At 39.6% G+C, this 21,902-nt stretch overlaps 1 protein-coding gene across 1 annotated transcript in view; it reads right to left on the bottom strand.

Moving 5' to 3' along the window:
- il1rapl2 (interleukin 1 receptor accessory protein-like 2) overlaps positions 1–21,902 on the bottom strand; it is a 153,032-nt gene that overhangs the window by 58,678 nt on the left and 72,452 nt on the right. Inside the window, exon 6 of the mRNA XM_023423340.1 lies at positions 6,457–6,531. Coding sequence (XP_023279108.1) covers positions 6,457–6,531 — 75 coding nt within the window. The remainder of the gene's footprint in view (positions 1–6,456; positions 6,532–21,902) is intronic.

Genomic DNA, 21,902 nt, shown 5'->3' with positions numbered 1-21,902 from the left:
AAGATCCCTTGACGTTTTGCTTTTCCAGCCAAACATAAGACATTCATGGTCCCTAGAGGATGTATCCTAATGTATCCCTTTCAGCTATGATATTATAATTTGTACCATACTTTGGATTCTTAAGGTGCCCACCAGTGTTAATGTTCTGTATTCTGAATGGACATCAGCAGGGTGCAACTCTGTAGCTGCTACTGGACACATCCAATCTAAAGACTTGTGCCATGCATGTACCACACTGTAGCTTCAAACAGACCTTGACTGTTATAATGTTACTTTTACCTTTCTTCACTCTCCTTCCAACCCATTTCCCCCACTGTCCCATCTTTCCTTCCTCCATCGACCTTCAGTGTTTCCTCCCTTCATTTCTCCCTCCTTTTATCCTAGACAAAACTTTCTAGATTTTTTTTTGCTCTTCCCCCTTCATTCCTGCCCTTCTCCTTTCTGTCCTTCCATCATCTTTTAGTTTTTTCCTAACTTCTCCTTCTCTCTACTTCTGTCTCCCACTCTGCTTTCCCTTGGTCTCTTCATCTTTCACTCCTATTTTGGAATTCACAAAACATTTAACAACATTTACATGCACTTACTTTCTTTCTTTCTTTCCCTTATTTTTCCTTTCTGTCCTCCTTTCATTCATTCCCTTGACCTTTCCTTCTGACCCTTCTTTCTTCACTGTTTCTCCTCCCTACTTACTAAGTACCATTTCACTTTCCACTTTAATCCATCTTTAACCTTCTCATTTATTTAGGTTTTATTACAAAAACAAGGTTTATCACCCTTAACTGGGCACACAAAAATAAATGAATAAATCGTTGTGCATTATTGTTGCAGACAATTTGACACTTTGGAGCTTTTGTGCTGCATTATTCTGCTCTGAATTACATGTCTGAAGATGACTAACAACTGCAAACACAACCCAAAGCTCTTTCATGAATGAAAATCTGAAATATAAAGACCTTCCTTGCATTCATTTCATCCTGTACCCCTCCCACCTAACGTTATCTCTTTGTGACAGTTTGAAAGGGAATAATGACACAACGCTTCACCATTTTAAAGCACTCGAATGAAAAGACTGAATGGGCTGAAAGAGAAAGACAAAGGGACAGTTAGAAATATAGAGAGCGGTAGAGGGAAGACAGACAGATGGAAGGAAAGTGAGATAGAGGCAGACACCTCGCGGGGACAGAGGAAGACAGACGTAAAGAGACAAGAGGGGAGAGAGAAGGAAAAGACAGAAAGCCTGCCTCCTTATCTTCCCCTGCCTTTCACAGCCAACCTCACACTGGCACTTAATACTACTGTGTGTGTGTGTGTGTGTGTGTGTGTTACAGAAAGTACCTGTGAACATGGTTCCCTGATTGTGTGGATGCATTACTGTTTTCTTTATCAATTAATCATTCTATTATTTCTTCAATTGAGTCAGTAATCATTTTATTACATGTCATTTCCACAAGTAGAAAGTAGTTCAATAGCTAAAGACAATCTAAAGCTGGAAGTGGCACATTTGCCATTTTAGCTTAATAAGTGACTTAACAGATTAAAACTATATCAACGATGAGTTTTTTGTCAGTTCATTTCGGTTAGTTGATTAACTGATTAATCTATAATCTGTTTCCTAGATTCTGTTGTAGTCAGAGATAGTGTTTGCAATTGTCCACTGTGTGCATGGATGCGTCTACTAGTTCCAGATGTGTGTTTGTGTGTGTGCACTTGATTTTCAAAAGGCTCTAATACTCACAAGTACAATATGTTGCCCTATATACTGTATGTGCTTGTGTGTGTCTGTGTGTACTTTCCATGAAGGCTATCTAATCTGCTGCACAAGTTAGCGTGTCCCCAGTGAAGAAACGCAGACAGCGGCGGACTAATACTCACTCCTGCCAGGTAGAGTTGACTTTTTCCCATATACATGATGTGTTAGATGTGTAACTGTACATATGAAGGTAAACCCAGTAGACGGTTAGCTTAGCACAAAGACTGGGAACAGGGGGAAACAGCTAGCCCCGCCAACAATGCCGACAGTGAGCCCAAGGAATACACTATTGGTTTTCAGCTCAGTTGAACAGCTACAACGGTATAACAAAACCAAGGGCTCTAAAACCTCAAATGTTACATATTGTCAAGGTTGCAAGGCAACAACTTCATTAAAAGTTACCTTTAGTTTTTTGCTATAAAGCCTCCTAGTCTGACTTTTCACTACAGAAGCTTTGAGTCATATGTCAGAGTTTTTGAACTTGCCAGCCCAGGCACAGTGTTAGGAGCTGTTATACCTACATAACCACGTTTACCTGTAGGTCCAACTGAACCATGTTGAATCGATGAAGAAAGAAAAGTGGGGACAGAGGAGGAGCTGGAGTCTGGGGTCAAAAACTAGAAGAGCTTCTGGTTGGGGACAGAGATCGAGGGATAGACGACACGATCATATAACAGTCTAACAATTAGCTGAGCCTCAATGGCTTTAAATATGATTGACATTTAGGTCCGAGAACACTGGAAAGAGAGTAAATGATGAGCCCCAACAATCTGTTGAACTTGTGATGAATGAAAGGAACATTTCGCACGGTTATTAAATCAAATTGTGTTTGATTTAATCAAATTATCAGAATTAATGGTTTCATATTCACATTCATTTTACTCTTTAGTCTACATTCATCAGTTGGCTATGTCACCTCTATTCTTCTGACTCACAATACCAAAAATGTATTATGTTTTAAGTTATGACCACTGAATAACTTTAGGTTTATCAAATAACTTGAGTTTTCATCAGTATTTTCATCTTTAAATTTACTCTCACTCCTCATGTGTCCCTGCTTGAACACAGGGTATTGAACGTTCAGTACTGTGAGTGAATTTAATAAGAAACAAAAATGACAGAAAATTCATCAGAAAAAATGAATTCCAAATGTGTTTCTTAAGGCAGAATGAATATTGTACTACTGTTAAACCAAGAGTGGACCTGTAGCATGAGACCTAATCTTATTGCTCGTTAAAGTACAGCAAATGCATCTCACAAATGCATGCTGCATTTAGATTATGTATTTATTCTTAGCAATTTTTACACTTTCTAAGCTGCTGATAGTTGTGATAGTAATACATGTGCATTACACACCACAATGTGGGGTTTTAAAGGCTGAATTTACCAGGGGATGTGCAAATAACTCCTCCATCAGCATCATTCTTTATTCTGTATTTTAATTTTTTTTTATATTTATATCATGAATCAATCTTTAATTATGAGCTAGCTTTCCTTTTGCCTGTGGCCCACATTAGTATAATAACAATGAGCTTATTGAATCGTGTTTATAACCTACAGCATTATGGAATAATAAGGAAAACAGAGGAGAGAAAGGAAGGATGTGGGGTGGTATAGAGAGGGGAAATATAAAGAAGAAAAGGAACCAACAGTTAAAAGGGAAACAAAGAATGAATGAGATGAAGAAGAAAAAAATGAAGGAGTAAAAGGAGAGAGGGAGGAAAAGGAGGAAAATGAACAACATGACTGTGGTTGCTGATGTAAATCTCCCTCAGGTTAAAACAAGATGATAATTAAAAATGTACCACAGGGTCACACTGTGACTGTGTGAGTGTGAGTGTGAGTGTGTGTGTGTGTGTGTGTGCATATGTGTCTTACTGTGCAGCCTTTATTGCTGTAGGTGAGATTGTGTGTGTGTGTGTGTGTGTGCGTGTACGTGTGTAGCGGGGGTGAAGCTGCAGTGCCCATTAAAAGGTGTCCCTGCTGCAATCAGTGTACAGAGGCCTTAGGGCCTATTTGTTACTACATCAATCTGGAGTTAATGGAAACACACAGCACACAAACACACAAACACACACACACAAACACACACACACACGTACACGGATCCAAACACATTTCTGCCTACAGTGCAAACATTGTCAAAGAGACCGCTGAACAGCAGGACACACACATGAATACAGGCACGTATGTACTTGAACACAAACACACACAAAAACAAAGACAAGCACACACACACAGCTGGCAAGGAAGCCAGCCAACTGGGCCCACAGCAGAACAACACACACTGTTTTGTACACAAGAAAATCCTAATGAGGTCCCTTCAGTTCAGACATTCTTGTCTCCTTGTTTCATTCTTAGATTTGTTCATCAGACCTTTCTTGTTGTATAAAACAGCTTATAGGTTTGTCTTCACGTTCCCAGCAGAAACTTAATTTCCTCTTGCTTTCAAATTAGTGCTAACGGAGCTAAACTGACAACTCTGAGGTTGATGTAAGTTGCCAGTCGAAACATCCTTTACTCTCAATCTGAAAATCACCCAGTGAAGACGAATCAAAGTGAAAAGACTAAATTTGAAAATGTCATGCTTTTGACTGTCTGCCAGTTCTCATCAGTAGATAAGGCGCGCTGCAGCGAGTCCTGAGCGGACTCTGTAAATGTTTTAGCTCAAATTAAATTGGATTGAGTACATATCTGCTCATAAGTCACTGTTAATCGCTGACTAGAGGAGATAAAAGAACAAAAACGCAGCGGGACTGGAATGGGTAGAGCGCACACAGGCAGAGAGCAGGGGGCCAGCAGAGCGGCCCAGTGCTCACAGAGGCACCATCTTTCAGCTGTCTGACCCATGTCACTGAATCCCTACCAGCTCCAGGCTGCTCTGTGGATGAACCTGACCTCTGACTTATCTATAGACACAGGAAATGTCCCTACAGCATTCAGCAAAGTATTTGTTGGCAGATCATGTGACACCTACGCCTGCGCCAAAGGAATACATAATCACTACAAAAGAAGTGACGGTAAAGCAAGTTATCCAACACCAGTCAGGGAAGGATGCCAATCTACTGCTGGTCCAGTATCCCCAGTTATTACATTTGTATTGAATTACTCCACAGCTCATCATTATATCCAATGACAAAGCTCGGTGCCAAAGCAGGAGCTAGTATACCCTTTATGTAGTGAGGCAAAATGGAAGAGTGTAGCGGTCGAGGTGGTGGATGGGGGCGCAGTGAATCTGACTTTAATGTGGGAGACCACAGTTTACATTTTGTTACATACTTGCAATTATATTTGCCTTCTCATTAACAGTGACTGTAATTATATCATATTTCATATAGACTTAACCAACTTAATCAATTCAGATGCCTGTAACTTTCATCACAGTCGTGACCAATCTTAACCATACTGTCGTTACCAGGCACAGAACTTGAAGAAAGAAATACGTTTTTAAAGATATTTCTTTTTTGGGGGGGGGGGTTCGACTCGATTCAGCATTCAGCGTTGAGAATGCCAGGAAACGTGGAGAGAGAAGGGTGTGAGCTGCAACAAAGGTCCTCCTGCCGGGAGTTGAACTGTGGATGTTATGATGGTACGTCATTAGGCTACTGGGGGGTTTGCCGAATTTTAAAAATGCTGGCAATTGCCATTAAAAATATTGTCATTGAGTATAATCTATGGTTTTGCAGAATCACCAAATATCAACATTCTTCACCGTGGGTGCAAAAACATGCAAGTTAGCAGAACTTTTTTGGGTTATGTGGGAGATTTTAACACCTTTCCTTGAATAAATGGGACACAACCTTGGGACAGAGTCACTATTTCTCTTAATACAATAATTCTCTTTAAATTAAAGCTATAATACATTATAACTGCATTACATTAAATCTATAGCTACAATAGTTCATATAAGTTTTAACATTTTCTGTTCTAATCATTTGGGTTCTACCACCTGGTCTTTCATTGCAAAAAAGGTCTTGCGCCACCTATGGGATGATCATGAATGGAAAATTCAAATCAGCCAAATCTGTGTGGCATTGGCAGAAGAAAAGAGGTGCCTCTTCCATGCACAGGGTCAAGGTGGGGCTTTCGTGGAACAACGCCATATGCACCCCCTTAGAAAATGTACTGACAATGGTGGCTATGGAGCTATCAGAACAGTGACTTGTAAACTTGGGCAACTTTTTCTCTCCTACAAGTTTAAGATGCTGGTGGAGTGAGGACAACTTGAAGCAAATTGAAACACATGTAGTAAATCCATCTGCACTGTAGACCTCCTTGATGCAACCCCCCCACTCTATATCCCAGTGATTGAAGGATGCAAATGTGGCAATTGCACAAAATAATGTAATATTCAGTAACATAACAAGGTGAACCTTCCCACTGTCAATTGTATAAGTGAAAAGATTTGTGTTTTTCTTTCTTTTAGCATTTCAGTGACCCTTGCATCAAGTAAAATTCCAGCTTCAGGGTTTACACCTAAAGGTCACGCTAGTTGTACTTGAGATGACCACCTCTGTTGTGACAGGGCAAAAGTTGAAGCGTCCATGGCAGTGTCCCAGTAGGGCACAGAAACGCCACGCCATGAAGAAAAATCCACAGAAATGAACACTTCACACCAAAGATGGAGACATTTTTAAAATGAGGACCTCAAGGATTACCACTTAATTCTTAGAATAAATAAATAGAGAGGAGGTGTTGGTTCTTACCAGGTGTGATTTCTATCACTGTGTCTTGCCTCTCTGGGGGGAAAAGGACCTTGGGAGGCTGAGTGGTTTGGAGAGCTGTAAGAGAAACAGAGCGAGAAAGATAGACAGACGGTAAGATTAATTATCAGAAGTGAGTTAGAGTTTTAAACTAATGAGCTTTGGTTCTGGTGGATATAGCATCTCATTATGGGCTCATCATTCCTATATAACAAATCCTATATATCTAAAAACCACCAAGGTACAGGAGAAAACCCACTTTATTTTTCAATTAACAGACACATTCATCATATCCATCCAAGTATTATTATGTATCACTATGTCTTAATTCTTGAAAAAAAAAAGTTATTACATTGACTGTTTCAGTCATTCACTATGGCAGGCGCTACCTCCAAATGTCAAGAGGAGGTATTCTTCTTTTCAATCAAGACAAAACAAAACTGAACCCAACCTCTGCTTATGTAGCAGTTCTGCTTGGATAAAGGATTGGAGAGTGAGAAATACATATAGAAAATTCAACCAAAATCTCAGACCTACATTGTTAGGTCTGAGATTTGGGTTTAGCCTGAAGAACACACTTTCAACGTGGCTGTAGAGCTGCACAGTTAGACTGTTTTGTGAGGAGAAATCCAGGTAGAGATCTGACCTTTGCTCTACAAATTGATCGCTGCCCTACAGAATCACAAAGCCGAATTTAAAGAGACTGGAGAGACTGACTGTCACAGCTACGAGACGCTGCATCAGCCACAGAGGAAGCTCATTGTACACTTGTCTCATCTAATGATTTCTTTCCTCCTTCTGTCTGTCTCTTTGTGGACAAACAAGACGACTGACTGTGTTTCTACTCTGATGACAAGCAGATGTTCTCTGCCTCCACCTGAAGCACCTTTCAATTTCACCTCAATGGACTCTGAGCACCAATGCTTGTAGCTGTCCAACACCTTTCCCCTCTCTGCCTCAGAGTGTCTAATAATCCTCTGGTGTGTTGCAGTATTTCCATTCTACTTTGAAGATAGAGTACATGCAACTTGTCCTGTGTCTGAGTTTGGTAAGTCATTTCTGGTGTAAACATGACATTGAAGCAGGTAGTGGAGAACTACAGAACAGAAATTAATTTCACATATTTTAGCCATGGTTGCTGTATGGCAATGTCAGTCTGTCATTCAGTCTGTTGCTTGTCCAGCACTTTGTTCCAGGCTGAAATATCTCAAAACTATTGGATGGATTTCCATGAAATCTGAATGCAGACATTTATGGTCCCCAGACGATGAATCCTCCATGGTCAAACTGATGTATCACTGTTATACAAAGTGCTGTGCAATTTGCCTGTAATTCACCCAGACACACTGAGGGCAGCAAGCTACCATGCAAGGTGCTGGCCAAACCACCAGGGGGGCCTGTGTCTTGCCCAAGGACGATTTGACATGTGGACAGGAAGAAGTGGGGATCAAACCGCCAAACGTGTGATTAGTGGACAACCTGCTCTAGCACACTGATCCTCAGCCACTCTACACTGTCCTATCTCATTAGTCATCCTAACGACTTTCCTCTAGTGGCCACCTTGAGGTTGACACTTTCACTCGAGTCAAATGCCTTAATAATTGTTGGCTGGATTACCATGAAATTTAGTGAGACATTCATACCACCCGCAGAATGAACTGTAATAACTTTGGTGATGATTTTATCTAGTGCCACCATCGGTTCAAATTTTTAATTCATCCAATACTTTTGTATTTTTTGAAAACTAACTGACATTCCCATCATCCTCAGCTGTATTTGGTGTTTAGTGCTAATTAGCAAATGTTAGCATGCTAACACGCTAAACTACGATTACGAACAGAGTATACATTATACCTACTAAACATTAACATGTCAGCATTGTCTTTGTGAGCATGTTAGCTTACTGACGCATATTGACACTGATCAATTAGCTCAAAGCATTGCTGTGTGTGAACACAGCCTTACAGACCAGCTAACATGGCTGTAGTCTTGTTTCACCCACATTACCAAGCTCAAATATATGTGGCAGTGGGAAAATTATGCCACTTGAAAAGTGTCATCTGGTTTGATCTTTCCTTAAACCTCAGAGACTTGGGCTTTAGAGTTGCAACATGTGAACATGAGCAATTTAAAACTTATTTTAATGTCAGATGTTTAGGAACGGAAACATGCTCAAACAACAATCCTTTAGAAAATGCATGCTCATGAAGGTGCAACACTCTAAAGTACAGTATGTTCAAATGATAATGAGTCATAATCCCTTCACTGCTCTGTGTTTAAATTGGTCCACTTATAATCATATTTTTTGTACTATAACTCTAACAACCACAGTAACAAAGCTCAGTGTTCATATCCGAGGTAAGCGAGGACAGTGTTGGGAGGTGCTTCCACACCCACGTTGGTCTAAACGCTCTTCCTGTGGTTTTCAAAGCGACAAAAATATCCTATGGAGGTGCAGGTTTCCTTTTTTCTTTTCTTTTCTTTTCATTTCTTTTCTTTCTTTTTCCACCCTGTTTTTCAGCTTTTTCCTCCAATAACACTGACAAACCCTCTATCACTCATCCCCTCTTTCCATTTCTCTGATAAGACTGATCGTTTCATTTGCATTCTAAAGGTTCCGCTGAACCTTTTTAAGATTAATGAGACAACCCTTCACCTAGACCTACTAGTCTTCTGCTCTGTCCTCTATTCACACCATATACATCCTCTTTCCTTTCCTGTCTTCATGTAGTTTTTGCCGTTTGTTTTGGAGTTTTCATTTTATGACAGAACATGCTGCATGCCTTTTTATGGCTTTAAACTGGATGTGTCCTTTTTGTTGGGTGCACACAGGTGTATTAGCCTGCACCTGCCTGGTATTCTGGTGACTCTTTGTGAACTTGACTGTGTCAGAGTGAGAAGGAGGCACAGTAGGAGCTGTGTCATAGTGATTAAGTAGTGGTGCAATGCATCTCTTCTACATACTTCCATGTCTTTATCAAATGACACACACCTAACAGATCCCAGTCAGAAGTTTCCCTTACTGTTTTGTGTTTGTTAGGTAAATTGTGTTTCTTTGAAATACAGAAAATTTCTGCAGCAGCACTGCTGGATAGGAAATTACCAAAAATCTGTGACGACGGCAGATGCACCAGCACCACGTGCCATTAATTCATAAAGCCAACTTTGTGTCGGAGCAAAAGAAGATTGTTTATGTGAGTGTTTGGGGTCAGTGTTAACCTGAATAAAAATCTGAATATCAAAAGGTGTGTTGTGGTGAATAGATGATAATGACGGTGTTCCTGTTTACTTTTAGCATGGCGCCTCATAGAGACACACATACACACACAAGCGTGCATCTTTGAACTTTTCATAATGGTTGCTTGTCTTCAAAATTGCAGCATGCTATTGATGTGGAAAGTGTGTTTTTGTCTAAGTCTGCAAGTGTGGTGTATGTGTGGAGCGCCATTAGGTTAGAAGCACTAGCTGAGTTTCTCCCATCTCCGAGGAACCATGAATAGGTAAAAGCTACAGCAGTTTGAGACATAAGCTTTGCGTAGATCAAAACAACATCAAAGAAATTCTACAGTTTATTGTAGCTTCATTTTGCACAACTGTGTGATGTCTGAAGAGATGCTCAAAAAAAGGAAACTGAGACTGAAAATGTAATCAAGAGAAATTTCTGCTGTAGTCCATAGCAAATAAAGAGCTATAAGAGTTTTTTGTAAGTTTTGTTATTTCTACATAGACATTAGCATTAACAGCTGTTTACTTACCACTCTAGAAGAAAGATTGTGAGTTGCACATCAAATTCAATTCCTTTACTTGCTTTCTCCAGTGGTGGAAAGCAACAACAATGTTAGCTCTTTTTTTTGCTTCTATTGCTATCACCTCTTTCTTGTACTGATGTTAGAATGCTAGCTATCAGTTATCCCTGGACAACAATGTCCGGGGCTCTTGGCATAGTAGTAGGTAAACAGCAACGTATGTAGCAATATCTTCTGCCAATTAATTTCTTGATTAATCCATTTTTTTTGTCTATACAATGTCGAATGAAGTTGATGTCTTCCGACGTCTTGCTTTGTTTTGTCCGATTAACAGTCCAAAACCCAAAGACATTCCTTTTATAGAGAAACAAAATAAAGGCTGCAAATTCTCACATTAGAGAAGCTTGAGCCTGAGGAGGCCTGGAGCTTTTCTGTGAAAAATTACTTAAATTAATCATTTATCAAATATTTCCTAATTAATTTTCTGTTGACCTGACAGATCATTCGACGTATCGTTTCAGGCCTTAATGTCAATGATATTACAAGAAATGCTCATATCAAGTTGTAAAATTGATACTAGCAGTGACTGTGGCTTACAAACCTGCTTGATTGTGAGCCATTAGAAAGTCTTACCTCGTACACAGGGGCCTTTTTTCAAATATTGCCACTACTTACAACAAATTGCCAATTTGGCAGTGCAAAGACATTATATACTGTATGTTTCAGTTAAAAAAAAACTCAGACCTTACATGATCTACACCTGAATAGTTTACATTGACAGTACAAAACCAATTACTGTACCAAGGATAGATTACAAATACTCAAACTAGCCATCACAGTGCAGTGGTGCTTCATATGCACCTACTGCCTTGTTCAGTTACAGTGTGGTGCGGTTCAGCTCTTCAGGTCAGACAGAGCAATAATCAGTAGACAGGCCTTAGACAGAGTAGTCAAACTTTGTTTTAGTGCTTATCTCCTACAGCAATCACAACAGGGGATGTAATCTGGTATTTTCCTTTGAATGTTAAGTTGCCTCTGAGTATGTGTGCATGCGTGTCATCAGATATGAATGTATGTGAGCGGCAGAAAGTTAAGACCATTTGAAAGTCATTTGACTAACTCTTCCATGATTTAAGAACACTTTGACGCTATCTGAATCATCCTGATCTGATAATTTCAGCTCTCCAGGTGCTCCACGTAGACTTAAAACAAACACTGTCTTATTGCAGTCTTTATCTCCATGCATGGAACGAATACAGTTTGTGTGTTGGACCAAGTGAAACGTTTTTTTCAATTCTCATTAGAAATCTCAAGACAGATTCTCAACATTAGAAACATTTCCATTACAAGAGAACACGAGAGGACATTACGTCACATTTAAAACAAAATTCATAGTTATATCACCATTTACTCAGCACGATGTTAATTATTCCTACAGTTTGTCCTAAAATGTTTTGTACTTTAAATGGAATGACCTCAGATGCTTGATGCTTTCTGACACTTTCTATCTAATCTGATCTTTGACATTTCATTTTGTCACACATGGGAGACTTTTCCTCATTTGAGAGACATATAATAAAAGTATTAACTCATAAGGGCTGCCATAGAGAGCTGTGCACTCGGAAAAAGAAGATGCAAGTGCTGTGGATCTATATTAATATTTTATACATTAACTGATTAATATGCTGATGAATGAACACAGAGGCAAGTCTTGGTTCAAGTTAAACACACGGGAAGAAAATAAACAAAAAAAACGTTATGGTTTTTGTACAAGTTTTCCTGAAGTTTAAATATCAACATATTATCATCAATATATTACTGTATTACTGAATTATTATTAATACTGAAGCTTTATCATGTAAACAGCATTTTACTGTCACACCTGGTGAATATGGACCTTAAGATAACTATTGCCACTTTGGGTAAAAAGGCAACTTTAGAGTACTTTATGTAAAGTAGCGCAAATTATTTAATATATGTTTATTATGAAAGATAATATACTACATAACCACAGAAGTCAAAAAATTGCGGTGGAGTAAAAAGTACAATATTTCCCTAAAATGAAATGGAAGAGAAATAGAAAGTAGCATAAAATGTTCATGGAAATAATAAATTGAAGTACTGTATGTGAACCTCAGGTCCATACTCAATGTATTTGAGTAAACAGCTTGGACTAAACTACACTGTCAGCCGTTCTATTTTTTAAAACCAACAGTGACAAATGTGTACACTTTGTGCTGTTCAGTGTGCATAATCAGATACTATATTCTGTAAATCAAATTGGTTTGACCTTTTGGGGAATTATGAAATGTCTGGCGGAGCAGAGAGGCGAGAGACATTTCTGTTTAGTCCTGATACATTCTGACTTGTATGTCATGCCCTATTCACAGTAAGACTCATTTATTCCTGTCAGAAGCCACTCTGATTTGACTTGTTGGTTTTTGGTGAATTCTGAGGAGTAAATAAAACAGTTTCATTGGTTTGATGCAAAGCAAATAGCCAGATTCTTATTATATGCAACCGTCCCATAAATGATGTTAAATAGATTAATGATAAAATGGGCAAAGCGGGGGTGGGATGTCTATCAACTGGCAAAACAACTCATTTGTTTGCTTTTCCTTTGTTTTTTGCAAAAAAACGGAAAAATCATGAAAGCAACACAGCAGAGGAGGGGTGTTAAACTATTTGACAATTTCATACCTCTTTAAGATCTCACAAATAATTTTCCACCCATCACAGCTAGCGCTCTGTCACCACTGCCATAATATTTTCACTGTGAATGCATATGTTGTGGGCATGTGTGTGTGTGTGTGTGTGTGTGTATGTGAAAGTACATCTTCTTTACAAGTGTGACTGTGTGTGCGTGTGTGTGTGTATTTGTGAATCATTATGTTCTCTAAATGGATGGGGAGTTAACGTGTCATTAAAAACAAACCATTTCAGAGTCAGATTGCTTGCATGCGTGTATGTTTGTGTGTGTGTGTGTGTGTTTGTGTGTGTGCGTATGCTTAGCTTGCGTATGATAGGGAATGAGTTAAGGAATGAATGCACGCCAACAAAATAAACCCACTGATATGCAAATGCACTTGTGTAGGTGTGTGAGCATGTATGTAGATTCATACTGTATGTGCAAATTACTGCATGTCTGGTGCATGCAGGGTTTTATGGATTAGTCTGTGACCCAGCGTGTGTGTTTGTGTGTGTGTGTGTGTGTGTGTGTGTGTGTGAGAGAGAGAGGGAGCATATGTGTTTGTCATGTGTATATATTTATCTCTATGCTGTGATAATTTCTGTTTGAGATGTGCGTCAGCTGAAGTCTGCTGCCTCCTTCTGAATGACGGGTTTATACGTCAATGATGTTTTTGAGTTCGTCCTGTTAAATGGCTCATTTTTAGCATCATGAGAACATAGATGCAAAGTAATTGATGTGTTTGAGTCGATCACTAGCTCCTCTGTTTCACTTTGAGTAGTTCACACAAGTGCTCACCAGAACAAAAACATGATGGAAACTCTCCTCCCCATCATGTCTAGCAGTAAAAGTCTGTCATTTGTATTGAAGTGTATTGCCTGGATCATGGACCTAATAGGCATCATAGACTGTTAATATAGCGTAAATGTTGGAATTCAAAAACAGCAGAAGATAATGCTGCATTCATGTCTCGCAATGTGGGAGAATTTTGCACATGTTGAGATCGACTAACAAGTTTAGCCAACACATGATCAGGCTACTCAAAGATCGTGGATGATGGTCTTTGTAAACACTAATAAGATTACTGGTAAGTAATATTACCAAGCCAACACACCACTCTAGTATTCTAGTCTAATAACAAGGGTGGAACACTATATGACTAATGTTGCTCACGACTATCACACCAGAGACCGGGGTTCGCTTCCACAGCCCCATCTGTGGTTAGGTTCAGGCAACAAAGGTACTTTGGCTAAGATCAGGGAAAGATGGTGATTTTTAGTAAATACTAATAACTTTAAAAATGTTATATTAAAGCTTAAAATATTTTAGTCTTTTAGATTTTTGTTTGACCTCTTTAATCATTTTTGAATTGAAATAGGGAACTGATAAGAAGCAGAATCAATAAGCAGAATCAGAATCGATAAAATTACCAATACCCAACCCTGAATCCATTACATTAGCTTGCCAAGAATACAAAGCAGAGTTCACTAGGGTGTTATGGTGGTTTAGGAACTCCATTAGGTACCATCTGCTGTTTCTCATCATTTTCAAGCAGTGACGAGGAAAGCAGGTGCCTCTAATAACCCTGTAAACTCTAACCAACATGAAACTACTTTTAGCTTGAGAGTTAGAGTTAGCCACTGTCTCTCAACATAGCATGGAGCCTGTACTGGTGCATACTCGTGTTAGCATTGAGCTTTGGTGCCAACAACATACCAGAAATATGGATAACTTTTGTAGCTGTTTTTATTATTATACAATAAATAGGCTGAACTACCTACAGGATGGAGTACATCTTTAAATGATATAGGAAATCAGACTTGACGGAAGCATTCTTGAATTCCAGTATAGGGTGAATAATTCTGCACTAAAAAAAAACAAAAAACAACCTCTCAGAAACAAAAACCTGACTCATAGCAAGGATGACGCAAGTCCAGCTTTATGGTGATATCATTATGATGATCCAGTGTTGTGTGAAATATACATATGCTCATTTCTGATGCAACCACCGCTCTTTGGAGAGAGCCAGAGCCCGAGGGTGGAACACACTATGAAAAGCAAGTGTGTGTGAGATCGATGGTCTTTAATGTGACCCTGGTGCAAGTGCTGAGGTAGGGGAAACATCAAACCAAAGTACACCTCTCTTTTCACACACACGCACATCGGCGTATACATCGTAGACCATTATCGCAGATACCATCTGCTCCGGAGCAGTGCCACACTGGAGGGACGCCCCGATGGAGGAAACAAGCGCTCTCCCTTAACTCTGCACATAGAGCTGAATGATTAAAGGCATAAATTACAAATGAAGGGCTCTCTGGGGAGGGGAGGAGGCCACAGAGGAAGATGAACAGCACTTGATGAGCTTGAATGTGACAGGAACCAGCTGAACAACTTAAACTGGCTAGAGCCTGGTCTAACATTTACAGAGGATGTAGTATCACATGACAACGTCCTCCCTACAAAATACGACCTGGTTATGCATTCGGTTTGTTGAAGCTGAGGGATTTTTGAAGAATATGTAACTGAAGTATTAATAAATTGTGCTATAATTTTGATTCAGTGTAGCGAATCGTAGGAGGTAGGGGGATGTAGGCGGTGTCGTGTGACTTTTGACTGGTAGATATTGTTCTCTGGTGTATCTTTGAGGCGAGAGATTGAGAGTGGTGCAGGCTCGTTGATTATTCAATCTAACTACTAAGTCTAATCACGTTAGATTTCTCTAGTGGACAGGGAAAATGGAGAAAGGAGGAAACTACTCTTACTACTGCAACTCAAGAAAACACATGCAAATAGACAGAGACTAACAAATTCAGAAAACATCTTCATCAATTTGACAACACATGCGCAGCAGATACTCACAACACAACGCAAGTGTTTCCAAGGGACACTAAAAAGCGATGAACAACAGAACCATCATAAGGTATGCAGATGATTCCGTTGTTGTTTGTCTGCTCCATGACAATGAGTCCAGCCACGGCCCGGTCATTGATCAGTTTGTACAGTGGTGTGAGGACTTTTACTTCCAGATAAACATATCGAAAACTAAAGATATGCACATTGATTTAGGAGGCAAACTCACGCAATCAAAGTTACTGTCATTAAAGGTCAGACCCTTGAATGTGTGCAATCTTATAAAAACCATCATCAAGCTTTCAAGCTAATTGTAAAAGTGTGCAAAAAGGGTCATCAGCGCTTGCATTGTTTAAGGAAACCTTCATATTTTCACATAGATGGAACCATAGTGACCGTGTTTTATCACGCTTTTATTGAATCAGTTTTGTCCTTTTCTTTGGTGTCATGGTTTGGTCACGCATCTTTGAAGGAAAGAAATTTGTTAAACCATATCGTTAAATGGTCTAGTCGACTGATTGGAGAGTCACAGCCCTACCCGGCATCCTTGTACACCAGACAGGTACAGCAGATAGCTAACTCCATTTTAAATAATGACTCCCACCCTTTGCACAGAGAGTTTCAGCCTCTTCCCTCCAGACGCAGGTTTTTAGTCCAGAGGTGCAGAACAAAGCGATACAAAAACAGCTTTGTTCCTGCTGCTATCACTGAGCTGAACAAGACACACATTGACTACTGAAGCATTATGTATTAGCACTATCTATTTTGGTTTTAAACTTGCCTTTACCTTGGTTCTAGAGGTTATTTTATATATTTATTTATCTGATTCTTATTGTGTTGTGTCATATTAAGGTTGTTTTGTAATCTGGTGCCAAACTGGATGTTCTCATTTGGCTGCAAAACAAATCTACCTGCAGGTACAAATAAAATAACCTGAACCTGATCCTGGTTGGAACACACTTGTTGTTCAGTGCTTTGTGACTTTTAATGGTAAACGCTTTGAACAACAAGTGCAAGAGGGTCCCAGTCGGGTTCATCACTTTTTCCAGGAACACATAAATATGATAAATGTGACACTGTCACTATGAAAAGGTTCTGCAAACGATTCATGAAACCGATTGTCCCATTTAAAATCTAATTTCATCAGATACAAATGCACTTAAAGTAAAAAGTGGAATCCAAGCCGAGCTGATGAGTCTCGATAGAGGGTAAATTGCACTTCAGGGGATAACAATGGAAAACCCATTTGCCTCTGACCCCAGAGATCTCTCCCCACGTCGCCAGCTGAAATACTCCCACAGGCAGATCTAACATGACACCAGAAAACGGAGCAAAATATGATAAATGAAAAGAAGGATCCAAGTCCAAAACTATGGAAATCAAGTGCATAGCTACATACAGTATGAACCAGCTCCTCGAGAAGCACAGCTGGCATCGCTACCACTCTGTCGCTCAGCCACCACCACCTCAGCGCACGCGTGTGTGTGTCTGTTTGAGACTATATAGTTAGTAATTCTAATTAGTTGATTTAAATCAGTTAAGGGACTCTTACCTAACTGCCTCTGGTCCCACCGACAGCATGGATGGGAAAACACACTATTTCCAACGTAGGGGGCTGGGGGTGGCTCAACCACCCATGGAGATTTCGCTAATTATCTTTCTGCTATCTGTAGGCTATAGTGCTCTCTCTCTATCTCCACCTCTCTTACAAAGGCACACACTGAGCAGGTGGGATATTTAAGTGTCAAGCAATGCAACAACTTTTAAATTGTCTTTTAAATCACTGGCATCTTGCAGATACACACTGAACACTCGGTCTGTGTTTGTGGGGAAGAAGCCTGTAAATCAAAATAATAATGATAATGTATGTATTGACCAGTTAACGTTATTATTAGGTTATTATTTAAAACAGCCAAACCCATTTTTAATTAATTGTAAGAATTTTAAACAGCTAATCTATTGTTATGTTGTGTCAAATGTTCCTAATTGAAGAATATATCAAAGTTAATTTCAACTTGAGTCCTGTTTTTGATATCTTCATAACATCGTAATCATATAATTAATTGCTAAGATCTGAGGATGTAGCAACTTTGCTGAAGTCAGTTTGTTACTAAAGAAGCAAGAAACAACAAAGTCACAATCATACATGTTTTAACCCCCCCCACCCACACACACACACACACACACACACACACACACACACACACACACACACACACACACACACTTCATTATGATAAATTTATTTGCACTAGGTTTTGTTTTAGCTCAAAATAGAGAGGTTTAAATAATCGAATGTTCCTGAATCTCTGCAATGTATGAGGGTCAAAACTAAGAAAATAAAAGTTGTAATAAACCAGAATTATCCTTAATGATTAGTGCAGATTAGAAAGAGAGAGAGAAGCTCAACCAGAACATTGTATAGGATCTATAAAAATTAGACTAAGGTTTTTCTTTATTGTTCTGCCTTTTCTTTGATTTTCTCTTGATATTATACAATATTTACGTTAGGGGCAGTGTGTGTGAGTTTCTGGTTCTTCAGTTAACCTAGACCTACAAAGATCCTTGTACAACTTTTAAAAAAGGTCAGTTGGGCCAAAATGTTGATTATGATGACAAGTGCATATATGACATTGAACAAGAAGTGAGGTCTGTGTGTGTGTGTGTGTGTGTGCGTGTGTGTGCGTGTGTGTGCGTGCGTGTGTGCTTAACTGTGTCTGCAGAGAGGTGATAAGACCTTTAATAATGAGCTTGTACGTTCTGTCATCAGTCAATGTACTGTCACTGTCTCAGCCATATTCAATCATTGATACATTTTTCATTTCAACACATAGACATTAACAAGCACATAGAAAGAGAGTAAATGAAGACTGAAAATGGTAGAGCAAGGTCTGGATAGTGACAAAGTATCTCTCTCTCTCTCTCTCACACACACACACACACACGTGCACTTTCTGTCAGTAGCGAGGTCACTAAACTGTACATTTACAAAGCACCCTCACCATGTGCACACACACCTTCATCCTCCATCATTAGACTGTGAATTTTCTGAATTAAATATCACTTCATTTCCTGAGAGGAGAGTCTGTCATTGGATGAATGATGGGAAACATTTTTCTCTCTCTCCCACACCTCTCAATTAATTCACTTTTTATCTTTCAAGTGAAAACAAACTCGACGCCCAGTGTAAAACACTCACTGTCGGTGCCACATGAATCACATTGTTGCAAGCTGCTGCAATTTGTGGCTTTAAAAGTTTTTATTTCAATAATCTCGTCCTGAAGTTTGGCTCAAACCTTTTCATTGTTTCCAGTGACTGCCTGCAACAAGCCCTGTGGCAAACTGGGAGATGACAACAGAATCCATTCAGTCTAACACACACACAAATGAGGATAGAGGTGGCTGCCAAAGAACAAGGTAAGCATATCACCCACTTAAACATGCATGTAGAGCGACAAATACAGAACACACACACACACACACACACACACACACACACACACACACACACACACACACACACACACACACAGAAATAAAGAGAAGAGAGAAGGGACACAATGCGATGCCATACATATTCATCATGAAAATCAATGATGCATTGATCCAAAATGTAAAAGCAGGATTTTGTTAATCGATACTGAAGCCACCTGCTCATAAATACACAATAAACACTATTAGATTTGAAAATCAATGTCAGTGCTGCAGGAAAAATATGACCTTTTAATGTATCATGAATCTCACAGTATTAGTTGTTTTTTGGTGTTTTTGAAACCACTGCTAGTTTAAAGCTAAGACAACTAACTTATCTCATGGTGAACAAAGATTTTCTGGTGCACTAAATTCTTAAGACATTTCCAACAGTAAGAGAGCAGGTGGCAGGTGTTAACATGCCTCCTGCTTTTAATTAGCTGAGCACTCCAGGTTTGGGGCTACTGGAGGATATTATACCTGGTATCCCATTGTTGTGAAAATTATGCATTGATATTGGGAAGGCTTTGTGGAGCAAAGACACCTATGAAGAATTTCCTCAAACCTGGATTAATTTATTATTTAGCTACTTGGGGGCAGCACAATAAGCTGTTCAGACAACAAGTAAGTCCAACAGTCACTCTCCTATTAGCGGTGTTTTGCTTTCCATGAACTCCTGAGGGGAATATATTCCATTTAATCTTATATGATGTTCCCCTGTGTTCACCAGCTGGCTGCCAACTTAGTCTGCTGTTTGGTGTTAATGTCTCACTCTTCGTACCGTGACAAGTCAAAATCTCTGCTGTGAAAAAGACTAAGATGATATGATTGGCTTCACATTCAGACTATTCAGAGCTTTAAAAGTACTTTAAAGGAGCTATTGGTAAGTTTTGCTATTGCTGCATAGCCAGTGTTGGCATTAACAGTTGTTTACTTACCAGTCTGGAAGAAACATTGTGAGTTCAGCATCAAACCTTTTTTCTTTACTCACCAAGAGCTGTCTGTTACAATGTCAAGCAACCTTCTTGTTTTGCTACTATTTCCATCACTTCTTTTCTCCTACTGAAGTTAGAATGCTAACCAGCGAGCCAGGTCCATCTCGTCACTTTCCGATACCAAGTCACTGTCGCCTCCAGTCTGCCCTGAAGGCGTAGTGCTGCTCAGAGAGCATATTATAACCTTTTGTATTGTAAACACAACAATGGCTGAAGCTCAGGATTAGAAATTAAGCAGCTGTTAATGCTAACGTTGGCTATGTAGCAATAGCAAAACCTACAAATGGCTGCTTTTAAAGGCTCTCAATGGGTTCACAGAGTGTTTTCCCCAGTGATACACTACAGGCTCAGAATGGGATTTGGAGTGATATCATATAATGGATATAGAGAGAGCTGTTACGATGGCCAGGCTCCAAAACGTCTGCACTCCCAACTCCTGAGGTCATCTCATGAAGAGCACTGAGGAAGCGCTGAGGGACCCCCACAAACTTACACACACATGCACTGTGTATGTGCACATGTGCTCACACACACCCTGCTGCTGTCCCCATCTGCTGAAACTACACACACACTGCGTCAGTGCAGAGGGGGGGTTTGAATTCTGTCCAAGTGCCGCTAGCTGTGTTTACTACTGTTGATGTCTGGGTACTTTTTTTTATTAAAGGTGATTTCTACCAGCACTGCAGTACCAACAAACTGCTTTTAGAGGGTTTGGACTAAACACCAGAGTCAAGTCACCATGCCGTCAGTTAAAGGGGTCAAAGGTTTGGCTTAAATGCTCTTATGAGGCCTAGAATGAACAGGAATGCTAGAGAAAGAAAGAAACAACAAACCACCCTGTCACAAAAAGTACCACCAACTCCCAACAGGAAGAAAGCTGTGTCCATTTAATCAGACAGTTTGTGTTGTGGAATTAAAAATAAGTGTTAGCAGGAAAAGCTGTTGTTTCATCAGTCATCGTGTCACTGTCAGCTTCATGGCAAAGTTCCTAGAGTGTTGGGAAATGATGTAAAGCCCTTTACTTTTGCACTGCTGTGGTTTTGATGCCACCTTGGGCCTTCCTGTACGAAGCTGGAGGGAGGGAACTGCCATATTTCACTGTGAAAATTCAATAAAACTGAATCTATAGAGAAAAAATGTAAGACACTCTCCACATCCATATGGTTCGTACAGCTGTGGGTGGGTGTGTTTTAGGTTTTCTGTGTGTGTGTGTGTGTGTGTGTGTGTGTGTATGTGTGTGTGCGCTAGTCTCTTTCTTTTTTTCTAAATTTTGAGTGACACATAAATTCTGCATTGCTATCCAACCTTTCAGCAAACACAAATTTATTGGACTTGATTTTCCCTTGAATTTCCATTTATTTGGCTCAGTCCCCGGGTCATAGAATATAGAACACCTTTACAATTGGAGAACAATGTCAGCTGTCAATGTTTACAAAGTGCAAAAAAACAAAACCGACTATGAAAGATGTTTCTGCAGAGTGAGGAGCGGTCCTCTCGATTCTCATCAGATCATACGGCAGATGAGTCACATACACTCAGAGACACATCTCCAGGAGTGCTTACACAGGTATAAAAAGTGCTGTATGAAATATTCAGAGCAGTGTCGTGCACAGAGTTGGGACCTGGAAGCTTTATTGCTTGTTACGTTACATCTTTTTTTGTGTCTCTTCACTTAACCAATCTTGTTTGTTAGAG

Source organism: Seriola lalandi, unplaced genomic scaffold (assembly GCF_002814215.2).
Source record: "Seriola lalandi dorsalis isolate HSWRI2012SDOR001 ecotype SW California unplaced genomic scaffold, Sedor1 jcf7180002054691, whole genome shotgun sequence".
Lineage (NCBI taxonomy): Eukaryota > Metazoa > Chordata > Actinopteri > Carangiformes > Carangidae > Seriola > Seriola lalandi.
Note: the sequence above shows the minus strand (reverse complement) of the source record. Positions and strands in the feature narration are given on the sequence as shown.